The sequence below is a fragment of the Triturus cristatus genome, chromosome 11 (assembly GCF_964204655.1).
Source record: "Triturus cristatus chromosome 11, aTriCri1.1, whole genome shotgun sequence".
Taxonomy (NCBI): domain Eukaryota; kingdom Metazoa; phylum Chordata; class Amphibia; order Caudata; family Salamandridae; genus Triturus; species Triturus cristatus.
The window spans coordinates 1,133,754,436-1,133,769,892 of record NC_140594.1 but is presented as its reverse complement, the minus strand read 5'-3'; the positions used below and the strand labels follow the sequence as shown (position 1 = coordinate 1,133,769,892).

Sequence of the window (15,457 nt, the reverse complement as noted above, 5' to 3'; positions counted from 1 at the left end):
GCTTTCAGAAGCAAGGACCGGGCCCGTGGGGAGGCTCTCCCCAGCCTGGCTAGGGTTCTGAACCTGGGCCTGGACCCGAGGCTTGTGCTCCGTCCCAGTGTCCCAGGGTGCGGGAGCCCCCCGTCCTGCAAGCCAGCCGAGGGTCCAGCCGCTGGGGAAGGGTGTCCACCGGGGCCCCGGGAGGCTCTCCCCAGCCTGGCTAGGGTTCGGAAGCTGAGCCCGGACCCGGGGCTTGTGCCCCATCCCAGTGTCCCAGGGTGCGGGAGCCCCCGTCCTGTAAGCCAGCCGAGGGTCCATGCGCTGGGGAAGGGTGTCCACCGTGGCCAGGGGAGGCTCTCCCCGGCCTGGCTAGGGATCGGAAGCTGGGCCCGGACCTGGGGCTTGTGCTCCTTCCCAGTGTCCCAGGATGCGGGAGCCCCCCAGTCCTGCAAGCCAGCCGAGGGTCCGTGCGCTGGGGAAAGGGTGCCCTCCGGGGCCCGGGGAGGCTCTCCCCGGCCTGGCTAGGGGTCTGAAGCTGGGACCGGGCCCGGGGCTCGTGCTCCGTCCGGCAGGGCCCGGGGTGCGGGAGCCCCCCGTCCTGCAAGCCAGCCGAGGGTCCGGGCGCTGGAGACAGGGGTCCACCGGGGCCCAGGGAGGCTCTCCCCGGCCTGGCTGCTTTCAGAAGCAAGGACCGGGCCCGGGAGCCGGGGTGGCTTGCTTTTTTATTCTACGCTGGCGGAACGGAATTTTCCGCCCACCCCTATATTTTATTACTGTTCCAGTTTTGAATTCTCCTTTCTCTCCGAGTGAACTAGTTAATTCCGTTTCTTGGTGCAATTGCGCTCAATGGCCAGAAGATGGCGCTGTTGCACTAGTTCTAAGTTTTCCAAAGCGACATTCTCAGTAATATGTAGTTTTCAATTAGTGTAAATGACAGTACCTGTGACTATCTTCAGGCAGCGACGCTCATGGCAACCCTCATATTAAAACCATCTTTATCACCAGAACTTGACTCACAAAATTAACTTTGATGGCAATTCAGGTTAGCTACAGAGCACAGAGACACGACAACAAACTGGAGCCTTCTTGCAATTCCGTTTCAATACCATGGAGACACCAGTCGTGGTTGGCAAACACTGCACAGTTAGAATAGACCGTGCAAAGGCCCGTAGACTACAATCCAAAGATGGCGAGATGCGTTGTGACGGCGCACCGGGTGGCTTGCAGCAACAGCATGCACCTCTCCGTAACACGAAGCTTGGACATCATGGAGGTTCTCAAGTTCGGTAAGCAGCGCGTGACAAGTATGTGTCCTTTATGTTGGCTTGAGAGACATTTGAATGGTAACTGTCATAACTTACTCCACGTAATATTAACAAGCATTTCATTTTCCTTCAAACCATTGCGCAACTCCCAAGTTCCGTGATCACACTCGAGCCACTCACTTCATTATTGTCTTAATTATCCTTTTCCCACGGCATACTTTCAGAAAGTATAATCACCACACATTGTGGCTGACTGCAGTTTAACTGGACGTCATCAGTTAATAGATCATTGCTCACAGTTGAAACTGTAAATTGATGTTGACTGCAGTTTTCCCCACATTTGTTCTCTGTCAAATTTTTAACAGCGGGGCTTGATAATTCTTAAAAAGCATGTGATCAAAATCTGCCCCCGATTATTTTCTACCATGTGCAGCCATTTCTCATCAGGGCACGCCGGAGCCTTGTCAACATTCAACACCGGGGCATGACCTTCGCCCCTACCAGGGCTCGATGTGTGCCCCCGACATCACAGTCCATTTCAACACAGCGCTCCATACCCATTCAGCGTTAGTGACAATTTGAGGTTGATTTAGCATATACCTCTTCATTGGGCTTCAGTTTTAAAACGGGACTGCAGATACACTTTACAGTCTCATACACAAGTGGATCTGGCACCTAGAATTATTTAGGGCGACCGATGTCAGGGTCACTGGTGGGGCTGGTGCCAGATAGCTTAAATAGTTCAATGTCTTGAGTAATATTAGTACCTTCAGTTCCAGTAGCTGCCAAATATTCTTCTTTTCTCCACGCGTAAGTTCTTCTCCTTTTTAAATCGTCACCAATGTAGAAATGAAAGAAGTCTTGTAGACAAGCTCTTGTAGTTGTAGTTTATTCTTCAGTTACATCTTGGTAAGTTCCAATGTAAATCTCAATATAAGCCCCACCAGGAGCAGCCTCCTGGCTGCTCAACCCATCTTCTCCCTCTTCAAGTACAAACATCCATAACATTCCAAATGACATCATATAGCTAGAGCATCAGGCAGAGAACCTGGGCAAAGGAGATGCATTACATAAGAAGCAGATTACTACAGTGTGTGTGTGTGTGTGTGTGTGTGGTTGTGGTTGTGTGTGTGGTTGGTTGGGTGTGGGTGTGGTTGGGTGTGGTTGGGTGTGGTTGGTTGGGTGTGGGTGTGGGTGTGGTTGTGTGTGGTTGGGTGTGGTTGGTTGTGTGTGGGTGTGGTTGGTTGTGTGTGGGTGTGGTTGGTTGTGTGTGGGTGTGGTTGGTTGTGTGTGGGTGTGGTTGGTTGTGTGTGTGTGTGGGTGTGGTTGGTTGTGTGTGGGTGTGGTTGGTTGTGTGTGGGTGTGGTTTTGTGTGTGGTTGTGTGGGTGTGGTTGGGTGTGTGGTTGTGGGGGTGTGTGTGTGGTTGGGTGGTTGTGTGGTTGGTTGTGTGTGTGTGACAGTAATACTAAAAGCATCTCAAAATAAAGGAACACAAACATCGAGTTTGTGGAAAGAGAAAGCACGTTGTAAGTCAAACGGGCACAGCAAAGCATTAACACAACAACAAAACAAACAAGTTCACTTAGCGAAGACTGAGTGCTGATAATGGATACACACAGTCCATCAGCTCAAGAGTTCGATTGCAGCCAATGTGCACTCAAGCCTGCCCCCTCCTTGTGAGTTGAACCCCATATTTATTGAGTTGTAACTGCTGCACCCACCATAGCGCTTTGAGATCTAAAGCGTTACATAGGTCTAATCGATTAACCAGTCGCCAACATGCTGTGCTTTTAAAGAGAATGTGCCAAAGGTTTCCAGCTTCCTCATCATGTCCTCATGAAAGCGCCAACGAAAGGTCTCCCTGAATGGTGCAACGGACATGAAGCAGCCGCTGCGATCAGAAATAAACACTGTGAACATTGTCCAGTTTCACAGTAACATTTCCTTAATGTTCTTTAAGTCACAAAACAGTAATACTAAAAGCATCTCAAAATAAAGGAACACAAACATCGAGTTTGTGGAAAGAGAAAGCACATTGTAAGTCAAACGGGCGCAGCAAAGCATCAACACAACAACATGTTCTTTGATGTTCTTTGAACGAGAACATCAAAGGGGCGCCGCGAAAGTGATCGCGGGTGAAAGTGAAAGTGATCGCGGATGCTTAATGAGCATGACGAGGTTTGCCAGCCTCTGCTCCTAAGCACGCGCCCGCGCACATGCACTGTAGCTCTAGGCTGGCCATGGTAGCATTTTTTGAGCCCTCACTAAAAGTCTTGCCTGACCCAGCGCATGCGCTGGGTCAGGCGAGACCTAAGAATGGTATAACAATCACAACTTTAGACGCAGTGCCTAGAGAACATAGAATTACTGGGCCCCTAAGGAACCACCCAGAGGAGTGACACAGGGAGCCCACGGAGGACGGGTGCAGTGAGGAACCACAACCGCGTCCTCCGTACAACTCCATGGGAAAGTCGTGGTTGTAAAGTTACAAGTTGAGGACACTTCTACGAGGACTTCGAGCAAACCCTTTGGAACATAGGAGGTTCTAAGGCCAACCCACCAGTGAGTACCGAGGTATCCGTGTTACCTTTCCTAGAGGAGCCGGGTGCATAGGGGTCAAGTGGTGTAATTTTCAATGGAGAGTTGCAAAGAAGTACTGCTGTCAGGAGGGCGAAGAGTGTCCGGTGGAATCCAAGGCTGGATTCTAGGTGAGAGGAACCTGAAAGCAGAGGAGACAGTCTGGGTCACTTCAGGTGACCAGGGGCTCAGTAGTCGAATGCCCACCGATGTGTGCTTCGAGTGCGAAGGGTTGCTTGACTCTGCAGCCCCGGGGACCAGGAGACATCGAAGACGACCAGGATCTGGAGGTGAGCTGTCCCACGAAGGATGTCGAGTGCTGAGGGGTTGATGTCCGCCTGGAGCAACACCAAGCCTTGGCAAATGCAACCCACGCGGTCAGAGTAAACCGGTTACGGTGTGGACCAGCAAGGTCCAGGGGACTCTCCAAGCAATGGGGAGTCAGGGCATGTCTGGAGCAACCAGGTAAGCCCAAGAACAAACAAGATAACCCTCGCCAGGACCCACAGGCCAACGGACCAGGGATCTGAGGAGACCGCAAGCAAGTTTGCAAAGTACCAGCCCACAGGACACTCGTGAGTGGAGGCCAGAAATCTTTGGTACAATTACTGCTCGGGTCAGGACTACACGGAGTCCAATGCACAAGTTTGGGAATCATCAACAAGCATATGCAATTGCAAAAGTATGCGGTGCACAGGGGTTTGGGTTGCACGGTCCCCACAAGGGATACTGGTCTCAGAATCCCTGAGAGGGCAGATCTACCTCAGGGACCTTCGGGAACCTACCTCCTGTGTTGCTGAAATCTTCGGAGTCCACAGGAGCTTAGGAGAAGCAAACCAGTCAGATGCGTTTAGGTGCCTGCTTTTGCAGGGAACTAACTCCTTTACTCCAAGGGAGAATCTTCAGTCGTCCAGCATCGCGCAGGCAGTCGAAGTACTTCTTTTCTTCTAAGACAAATCTTGTCCAGGTAAAATCTAAAGTCCTGTAGTCGGGTATCCCACTTTATACCCATGAGAAGGGGTTGGAAAGATTCTGTGGACCCTCCTAGTGGAGGGGCAGGATAGAGGGGTGGCTACACCCATGTCCTTTGTCCAGTTTCACACCAGAGCAGGAGCCAATGGCTCCCAGAACTGGTTTGAGCTGGACTATGCACAGGGACACCAAATGTGCCCCCAGTGCAGACTTTCTGGCGCTCTGAGTGCACTCACCCAGCCCCAATACACTAAACCCTGTCTGGGAGGTGGTCACACCTCCCTGTGACAGGATGCCTATTGTCATGCCTTCCTCTGCCCGACCTTGGCTCAGCAGCAGGAGAGCAGAATCGTGTCTGTGGCTGGCAGCGTCCATTTTGTGCTGCCCAGGTCGAGAAAGTTAGTACCAGGTAGGCCGGTGACCCACATATGTCCCTTTGGAAGGGTGGAATCATACCTCCCACACCAGTTAATGGTGTGGAGGTATGATTCCAAGGTGTTTGACACCAAACACAACATCTTTCTAAGCATCAGTTTTAAATTTAGCATTTACGGTGAGGTTATAATGCACTTAAACATATAGGTCTGGCTGCATCACAGACAACCCCGGAAAATGGTCTCCGAAGGCTGCAGAGGGGCTCTGCTCATGCGAGGGCACCCTCTCACGTAAAACCCAGCACCCTGCCTTCAGGATTGATAAGGCCTGCCATAGGGATGACTGATAGGTATTTAAGTGTAGTGATTTAGATAGATATAATGAACCTATATCTTAAGTAAGTGGTGCAAGCACCAGCTTACACAGTGCTGTAGCAGGCTTGTCGTGTCAATTTGAATGGCCTCTCTGGGGTGGATTAATGCATGCTTCCGCCCATGGGAGGTCTCTGGGGTACCTATGCCCTGGATACATGGTGTACCATATACTAGGAACTGGTAAGGGTACCCCAGTATCCAATCTGGGGTGTACCTAAAGTACATACATAGCAATTTAAGGGAGAAAGCAGATAGACTGGGGTCCTGGGTAGCAGGATCCCAGTCAGACTAGTCAAAAACAGTGTGAAATCAGCAAAAAGTGGGGGTAACCATAAGAAGCTGATACTACTTTCCTACAACATGAGTACAATTTGTCTATGAAGTACATTCCTGGAGGACGCAACATCAGGGCTGATTGTCTTTCAAGACTACCTTTGAAAGACAGTTGTTCTGATACTAAGTTTGACACACTCCATTCTTCATTTAATTTTTCTCACAATGATTGGATTCAGGCCTCTAAAGAGGATTCCACTCTTCAAGCTGCTAAAAATATGGTTGTGTCAGGTTGGCCAAAAGAACATTCTCTACCTGCCTCTCTTAAATGATTAAAAGACACACAATTGATGGACGGAATGCAGAACAAATCAAAACATTCACCCCCAGTCAAGAGATCTGGGTTAAATCCATCATTCTTTTGCTCACCATGCCACCCCAGTTTAGACCTGGCCATATGCAAATCAGTCTTGATCCTGTGCTTCATGGGAACAGTCCAGCCTGAACTGCCAAGCCAGGTCCTCCCTGGACCAGAAACAAGCATCCTAGGATCGGTTACGGAGTTTCACCTTTCTTCAGCCAGGATAGCTTGATTCCAGTGGCACAGTGAGCCCGGACCCACGTCTGGGCATACCTGACGCACTTAGGGCGAGAAAGCAAAAGACACACAATTGATGGACGGAATGCAGAACAAATCAAAACCTTCACCCCCAGTCCAGAGATCTGGGTTAAATCCATCATTATTTTGCTCACCATGCCACCCCAGTTTAGACCTGGCCATATGCAAATCAGTCTTGACCCTGTGCCTCATGGGAACAGTCCAGCCTGAACTGCCAAGCCAGGTCCTCCCTGGACCGGAAACAAGCATCCTAGGACCGGTTGTGTGTCTTTTGCTCTCTTAAATCATTTGCACAAGTTTCTGATGAACTCCCCATTGTTGATGATATCCTTTTTCTAGGTTATCAATGTGTCCCACCTGTTTCCCTTCGTTTTAAAATATTTGAGAACGCTCATGAAGGTCATTTAGGTGTTGGATCCACTTTGAGAATACTAAAAGAGCATTTTTGATGGCCAGGTTTGGATAGAGATGTTTCACAGTGGACAGACAAATGTCAAACTCGTCTTCTGTCAGACAAACACTGGAAAACAACCAAACTTCCTTTACCTTGTGTTCCTGTTCCCAAAGATGCTTGGTGTCAGCTTGCCCTTGACTTTGCAGGCCCATTTGATTTGCTTCCTTCTGACAAACGTAATATCATTTTATTAATTGATTATTACTCAAAATGGATCGAATTTCAATTCTGTAACATACCTAATACCTCATCAGTGATTACGTTTTTGAGCAGAATTTTTAAGTCTGAAGGTTCTCCAAAAGAGATTGTCACCGACAATGGTACACATTTCACTTCGTTGACAATGCAAGAATTCCTGAATTCACACGACATAAAACCTTTAAAGTTTGCTTTGTATTCTCCTGCCTCAAATGGCCTTGTTGAAAGGATGAATAGGCTTATGAAAGAAGGTATTCAATCCGCTTTGCCTTGTAATCTCCTATTAGAACATTGGAACGTTGGCAGCTCCATTGAAAACAATGGAGCGCTCCGGGCTAATACTGGCCGGTATAAGCCCGGAGCACCAACATTCCAATGTGTCTTTGTTCACAGCTCTGGCTGTGAACAAAGACTCCAGGGAGCCTGAGGGGATTTCAATCCCCTCGCGCTCCCTGTAGGGCTTTGTTTTGTTAGAACATTCTGCCCTCTAGTGGCAGAATGTTCTAATAGCCTTTTAGCCCTTCGTAGCAGGGCTATACCGCTGTTAATGGCCCACTGCTGTTGTTAAAGTCCCTCGCCTTCGGCTCGGGCCTTTAACGCTGCAGCGGGCCATTAACAGCCGGTATAGCCCGCTACGGCGGGCTATAAGGCTATAGTAAATGATTTTCTCAGAAAATGTGGTCATATATTATTGCCCGTCACTCAACTCAACTACTGGAATATCTCCTTTCAGACCTCTTAAGAAAAGGGATCCATATGGTAAATTGTGTCCTAATTGGATAAAAATGTTGAAGAAAGGTGAGAAGTTTTGTATGGCATGTCAAGATAAAATTAACATGCAGAAAAATGTCCTCATTCAACAACATATTCAAAATAAAAATTTTGATCAGGCTTTTCATCAAGTTTTGCATGATTTTGAGATTGATTGGGTCGTGGTGAAAAATCCTAACAGAGTTAAAAAAGGTGCTTCGAAATCTTCATTGCCAGTTTAAGTTCTCAAAACTGCCAAGGGGTCTCTATTTTTAGACAAAAAAGGTGGTGGAACAAAATGGCTGTGGTTAGGCTGTCTCCTGCACAAGCTTCAAAAATCTTGCTGTCTAAAAACAGTGTTATTGAGGATAATTCGGATGTAACTCATTTTCCCTTAGGTACTTCATCGTTTGAAGTGTCCAATTCATCCAATGGTCCTCAACTGGTTCATAATTCAGTTCCAGCTTTGTCTCAAACCACTTCATTGTATTCTGATGATTCTAACTGTCAAAGAGTAACATCTTCTCAACAAAGTAACTTTAATGGAGTTACTTTTGCTAATGATGTTACTTGCAGAACAACTCGCAATTTTTATATTCCTTCAAGATTTAGAGATTATTACATGTATTAATTTTCTTTCTTTTCTAATGGGAGGGAGATGATGTAATGATGTAGATGTGCTTACGTTTCATTGTTTTCATTGTTGCCTTGTTTCATGATGACATGTATATGTTCTTAAATCCTTTGCATGCGTGCTTCAAACATGTTTATGTTTGAAGGTGCATTTCTCGTGCACTCCTTCATCACCGAAGTACGTTGTTGTGGAACTGTCAGTTAAAGCCAGTACTTCGTGGAGGAAGGACGCACTCCAGTGATCTGCTGTTCTCTGCTAATAAACTTACTTGGAAGACACTTTACCTGTCGGCTTCTTCTATGCAACTGGATCTTTCCACTTACTTTACACCCGCCCACGAATCCTTCCCACTCTGCAACTGGACTATAGAGCTAATGATTTATCCCTATGATGGCCATAGATTTCCACACCAGTGGTCAGTTTTCTTCATGACTCCTAGTTTCTGATGTGGGAACTCTCAAAAGAAATTGATGTCAGCACACGGGGTGGTGCCTATATAGACACCGCGCACGTCACTTCTGTCACGGACGACTCTGGCAATGCCATGCTGAGCCAAATGGCACCACCTACCGGCTCACGGGGGTACTGGTCACCAAATGTTTCTGGATTCAGTATGATGCCTGGGGAATATTCTAATGGAAGGAAGCTGCGGCTAGATAAAGTCCCTACCAGATAAGGCGTTACCAAAGGTAACTAACTTGTTCATTAAACCACTAAGAATTAATCATCATGATGCCACTACGAAATGACAGAACACAACTTCTCTAGCGATGGTGACATCACAGTGCATCCTAGGAAACTCGAACAGAGGAACATTGTATTTTTTACTCTAACACCACTCTTAATCAGCATACGTATGTACCTCATAGATATATATCCACAAGAATTAAAGTGGCAAAGTCAGGGATAGGAGTCCCCAGCCACTTTGGGTGGGTTGTTTCAACGCAGAGAGGGAGACCGAGAGGGGATACGGAGGACAACTGATGAGATCAGCTGGCACATGAGACCTAAGCTTCTACCAGCTCCGCAGAGAGGAGGATGGGCAGATCATCTATACATCCATCTCCAGCACCTTGCTGGAAACATTAGAAAAACGAATACAAGACGAAGCGGATATACCATATATAGGGGTATGTCTATGCTCATGCACCATCCCCGATAGCATCAACAAACATTTCCTTTGTGTATTCCTTTGGGGCATTACTAGTCTTTGTCTCTGCTGTGGATCTTCTAAACAGGTAGTGATGAGGGCTGTCTCCTATTAAACCACCCTCAACAGCAGCATAATGGTCTAACCCTGCATCTGGCTGTCAACAGACCTTTTGGCAGTAGCTTTAGGGCGAATAGTAAAAAGTAGACCCTGCCTGAAAGATTCCATCTACACCTCCAGATTCTGCTGCCTTACTTCCCACGGCTCACTATCGGCCCTGACAGCAGTGCTTGGAGAGAGATGACTTGCAGGCCCTATATCAAATTGCCACTGCTGCTTTTTTAAAGCAACCTTGTATCAACCCTGCCACACTTTAATGTCTGCTGCTGTTGCCTCCAACCCAGGAATGCCAGCAATATGCTTCTTTGTCTTGTCTTTGTTTAAGCTACAACTTCTAACTTGTACAGTGTCATGTCAGGGGCCTTCCAAAATGAATCCCACTGGTCCGGTGAAGCACATTCTCACTTTTAACAGGGAGCCCTGCTGAGGGCACCACATACATACAGTGCTCGCGTATATTTACTCGGGACATCTGCATACATTCTGGGCCCTACATTAAGATGGAATGTTAAAGTACTATGGCCGGTAGCCACTACACTCTTAAACAGGAAAGAGACCTGCTTATGACTACCCATTCGAAAACATATGACCCACTGTCATCAACACAATGTATCTGCCCCAAGACAGACTGTAGCCTCGTGTGAGCTTTACGGTACGCCCCTTTAAACCACAGATCTTGCACACCAGCTGGCTTAGGTACACTCATACTTTGGAATTGCAGATAAATACCCACGTTTATAGCTAATTTTTATGGGGCACCGGTCCAGAGGGAAAACCCTCTGGATATTTTAGATGGACATGTGGGGAATAATATATTAACATCCAATGTGGGAAATGGTGAGAGTTTGGATTTGAACTCCATAGACCACCTTGTCGATTCCAGTTTTGATCCAAATTTCGACCCGGAAATCCGAGTTGTGATCAAGTAATGACCATGCTAAGTGGGCTTCGCGCAGATGGTGCCCCCGGACCCAATCGGTTTACCTATTGCCCTGTTTCGTGCTAATATTGACACTTGGGCCAGCATTTTGCATTGTCTATTCAGGGAAGTGTTGATTCTGGGAATGGTCCCAGAATCTTGGCAAGGCAGTATACTGCAACCCATTTATAAGAGCGGCCTGGTGGCTAATCCCGCTAACTATCGATTAATATCGCTTACTGATGTTGATGCAAAGGAGTTCGCTTCCACTCTTTTGATAGAATTGGAAGATTGGCTACGAAGGAGGGCATTATTTCATTTAACCAGACTGGTTTCCAGAAAGGCCAATCCACTATTACAAATTTGTTGGCTTTAACTCTACTTGCGGAGAGGGCTGTCTTAAATAAACAAAACTTATATATTGCTTTTATTGATCTAAAGGCAGCCTTTGACTCTGTGCCACGAAACCTGTTATGGAAAAAATTGGCAGATCGGGGCATCTCAAGGAAACTGTTGAGGCTATCATTCTTTTGTATACCGATACTTGGGTTCAAGTTAAGTTTGGTGATGGCAATTCCGTATCAAGGAAGATCAGAACATATAACGGCCTAAAGCAGGGTTGTGTCCTTGCCCCCTGTTTATTTAATGTATTCTTATGAGATCTTTCCCAGCATTTGGATGTGGTTAATGGGCATGTTCCTAGGATGGGGGGGTGAAAATTAGCTACCTCCAGGATGCTGATGACACCATCCTCGTGAGTAATACCCCTATCGGTCTACAAAACTTGTTACCACCTTTGACGACTATACCCAACAGAATGGCCTTGAATGTTTAAAAAACAAAGTGATGAAAATCGGTGTAGCTAAACAGAAGTTTAATTCCTGGAAGGCCAGAGCAGGTACAATTGACATTAAGACGTATAGATACCTAGGAATGGTGTTTGACAACCGTGTGTCTTTTAAATTTCATTTTAAGGGCCTAAGGGCCAAGGCTGTGTTCTTGATCCATGCTTTTACATGTTTAAAAAAAACATTGAACTGCCAATCATATGATTTTATTCTGAAAGTAATTCAAGCAAAATGACATCCAACCCTCATATATGGTGCTCCCATTATCAGAGGGAAAGATCTGAAGGTGCTTGAACTGTTGGTTGTCAAGGTTTTCAAAGCAACTTTTGGGATTGCCAAATCAGTGTGTCAAGCAGGAATAAGACTGGAGTTTGGTCTCCAGAGAAAGAGCCTGGTTTCAAAAGGAGTTTTTTTTAAATGTATGGTCACATTGTCAACATCAGCCCCAGCATCTCTAGGGATCATTTGTTGGCAAGAAATAGATAAGTCTGTCTATGCGGCTAGCTGGAGAGCTTATATTTTAACTTCCTTAAGAGATATCGGCCTGCAAATTGCACTACAAGATCTGAAAATGCCCAATTATAAGTTAATTTTAAAAAAGCTTATCAAAACTGAATCGCTTAAATTGGATAAAATCGAATTAGCAGAGAAAAATTATGCATGGTATGTGATTAACTCATACCAAACCCTGCGTATTCAGCCGTTTTTTAATGTTTTTTTTCCAGCGAAGTTTAAAAATAAGTTTTTAAGGTTACGTATGGGATTAAACCCAACGAAGGAGGGCACGCAATCGTGGATCAAGCAGTGGCCGGACTCTAACTGTAGACTTTGTGGTTGGCCACAGGAAACTCTAGCTCATATAGTGTGTGTGTGTCCCATGTTCACTAAGCTTCGACGTACAGTTTTGAGACCACATTTCTTGAAGAGCAGGGTGAGATCTGCTCGTCAGGCCTCAATCATGTCACTATACGGCGAATCGATTCAATTATTATGTCATATGGTAAAAAAGTTATTGGCAGTTGAACAATGTTTGATATAAGGTAGATCTCCAGTATTTTTACGGCTCTTTTGACTAATAGTTTTATCTGGCTTATTATCTTTAATACTTAGTGATCATCTTGTGAGGGTGACAATTCGAAATGTACAAACAAATGTGCCACTATTACCATGAATTAATGCGCTTTATTATTGTTTTAATACGATGGTTGCCGTAATAATCGCACTTTAGCACTTTACAGTAAATTAATGCACTTTATTATTGCTTTGATATGACAGATGTTGCAATAATTGCACATTAGTACCTTGAAATGTAAATTGTGCAGGAATACGTACATTAGAAACTATCTTGTATTAGTTAATTTTACACCTTAGTATTAATGCTTTGAATTACAACATGTGTAAAGATTTTTAGCTGAAAGTAATTGTTATTTGTTAGAGTATCTTCCCATTATGTATAAGGATATAGTATGCTGTGCACGCCGTCATCTTATAATATAAGATGCTGTAATTATTGATGTTATGTGATTGGAATTGATCTTATTGATACGTTTTAAATTGTATGTATTGGATAGTTTCTTATTTTATGTGTTTGGAAGATGTTTTGCTTGTAATTAATTTTCTAATGATTAATTTAGTGTTTAAGATTGAGATGGGAAGTGTTGTGATTGCAATGATTTTACATAATCAAGCAATAACGAATATGATTTGTCTACCCATGTGGCTACACACAGCAAGAATATTACTTCACTTGGAACCCGGATCAGAACTTGTGTACAAGGGGGACCCAAAACTAGCCGTGGCAAAGAATCCCATTTCCATGCTTCTGCCTGTACCTGGCATCAAGCTATTAGGAAAGTAGGTGTCAATACACCCTTAAAAATAGACACTTCTACCTGGTGGAACAGTGTTATATGTACAGATAGGAAATACATTTGCTGGAAATTCTGGACAGTGAAAGGTATAATAACAATGTTACTTGATGCACTGCCGAATGTTTGAGGATCTGACTTCATTTTCATTGGTCTATCTTGTCTCGAAGTATCAGCAATGATCTCCCTGTCTACAACACCTCGGGCTCATGGCACAGATGTCCCACGGACTATGTTTTAGGTCCAAGATGGCTTGCTGTACAGGTCCATGCACTCAGGTGACTGATTCTCCATTCAGGCAAAGGATATGAGGAGGATTAGCCATGGGTCTGCACACAGTCATATCTGCGAGCTCATATCAGCAAGAAATTTATATATAAAAAAAAACACCTCAGACTTGTTCTTTTTAAAATGATGCTTGTATATTCAAATAAAAGGTCTGCTCTCCTACACACAGGTGTACAGACAGATTGGGTGAGAACCAGCAGGCAACAGTGGGAGGTCACAGAACAGATCACTTTTTTTTCTTTTTTCCGGCTCCTTTTTTCCCTTTCTTCCCTTTTCCACTTTTTTTGCCCTTCTTGGACATCTGGAAAGGTCCCAATCCTCTTCGCACCATTGTTCCCCTCCACCAGGCTTGGATCTACAGAAAGCAGAAAAGAGATGTTATCCTTCAGGAAAGTGAAACTGCTCTTCAATCTCCTCGGTGATTGAAGGGGCAGGTTGGATGATAAACTAAACACCAACCAATGATGTCCAGTCATTCTAAAAGTAGGGCACTTCCCGAAGAACATTTTGGAGTACATAGGTAACTAATTTTTTTGCGTGGTTAATTAAAACCTTTGCAAAATTAGACCAAATAGAAATCCAACATATACTAATTTATATGCAGTTAAAAACAATCATTTGTGTAAAAGAGTAGTGGCACTTGTTTCCCAATCAAAAGTTCAATTCTGTCTTGTGCACAGTTAAAGCCCATCATTTATACATTGAGTACAAGTGTACACGGTTTAAGATCAAAAATGCAATTCAGCGATCAATAAAATCAGTATAAAACAGCTGGTGGGTAAACGAATTAATTCAAACCTCGGCAGGCCTGTAAACCTATCCCCACCATATGGAGACAAGAAGTAAGGATTCAAATGCACTGTGCATACAATATGAGAAGTGCAAAAGAAATAGATAAAATGCATTCTTTTTATACATATTGCAAGTGTAACCTGACCTCACTTCTCAGTGAGTTCCTGTAGAGGACTTTGTACCCCCAGGGCGTGGTCCCAGCTGCAACACTGATCTGTTGAACGCGGAACTCTTCTCACCTGCTCCACCCTAGTCTTTCGGCTTCTCCTCAGGATGTATTTCTGAACTTAGGCTCCTTACGGTTATGTTTAATTAACCCACAGACAGCTGTTTAGCTGTAAGTCCTTTGTGACAAAGCACAAGAAGCTGTTTCCCCAGCCTCACCTGGTTTTCCGTTATGTCCTTAGGAAGTATTTTTAATCTCTTTTCGACTGCAATCAGATATCTTAAGCAGTTAAACTGTATATGCTCTATGGCGAAACATGACTGGCTCCCTGAAATTGCGAGTACCTTTGTGATAACAGTGCTCTGCATTCATTCATAAGTTCTTTACATATGCCTACTAAGTGAGGGATATCTTCTCTCTCGTCCCCGCACAGGCGACCGCCAGGCTTCGCTGGAGGGCGGTTCCAGGCTGGAAGATAGAGCAGCGAGGGAAGCATACCTAGACGATGATGCAGATATCTCTCCTTTGTGGCTTTAGTGAACCCTGTGCTTAGACAGGGCTGAGCTGAGCTGTGATGGACGAATCAGCCATGTGCTCTAACAGGGAGACTCGTTTGATGGTCTTGTTGTCCAGCTGTTTGAAACTTTCATGTGTTCTGACTACTCCCAAAGTCCTTGTATACCTAATTGCTCTATTATTCGTGAAGATAGGCCCTTGCTGGACAATTTTCCCTGGTCATCAGCTCAGCCCACAGATGAGCATTTAGGGTCCCTGACTGCGCATCCTTAATCTTGTTACAATTAATGTATGCGCCTGTGCGAGCCAGCACCCCTTT

The 15,457-nt window shown here is 45.3% G+C and overlaps 2 protein-coding genes across 3 annotated transcripts in view; one reads left to right on the top strand and one right to left on the bottom strand.

The window, feature by feature from the left end:
* Nucleotides 1-15,457, top strand: part of LRCH3 (leucine rich repeats and calponin homology domain containing 3) — a 516,524-nt gene that overhangs the window by 487,036 nt on the left and 14,031 nt on the right. The gene's annotated exons all lie outside the window — the stretch shown is intronic.
* DRC9 (dynein regulatory complex subunit 9) overlaps nt 13,771-15,457 on the bottom strand; it is a 132,572-nt gene continuing 130,885 nt past the window's right edge. For both annotated transcript variants that reach the window (XM_085635772.1, XM_085635773.1), the window contains exon 10: nt 13,771-14,019. In XM_085635772.1, coding sequence (XP_085491898.1) covers nt 13,891-14,019 — 129 coding nt within the window. In that variant the 3' untranslated portion in view covers nt 13,771-13,890. The remainder of the gene's footprint in view (nt 14,020-15,457) is intronic.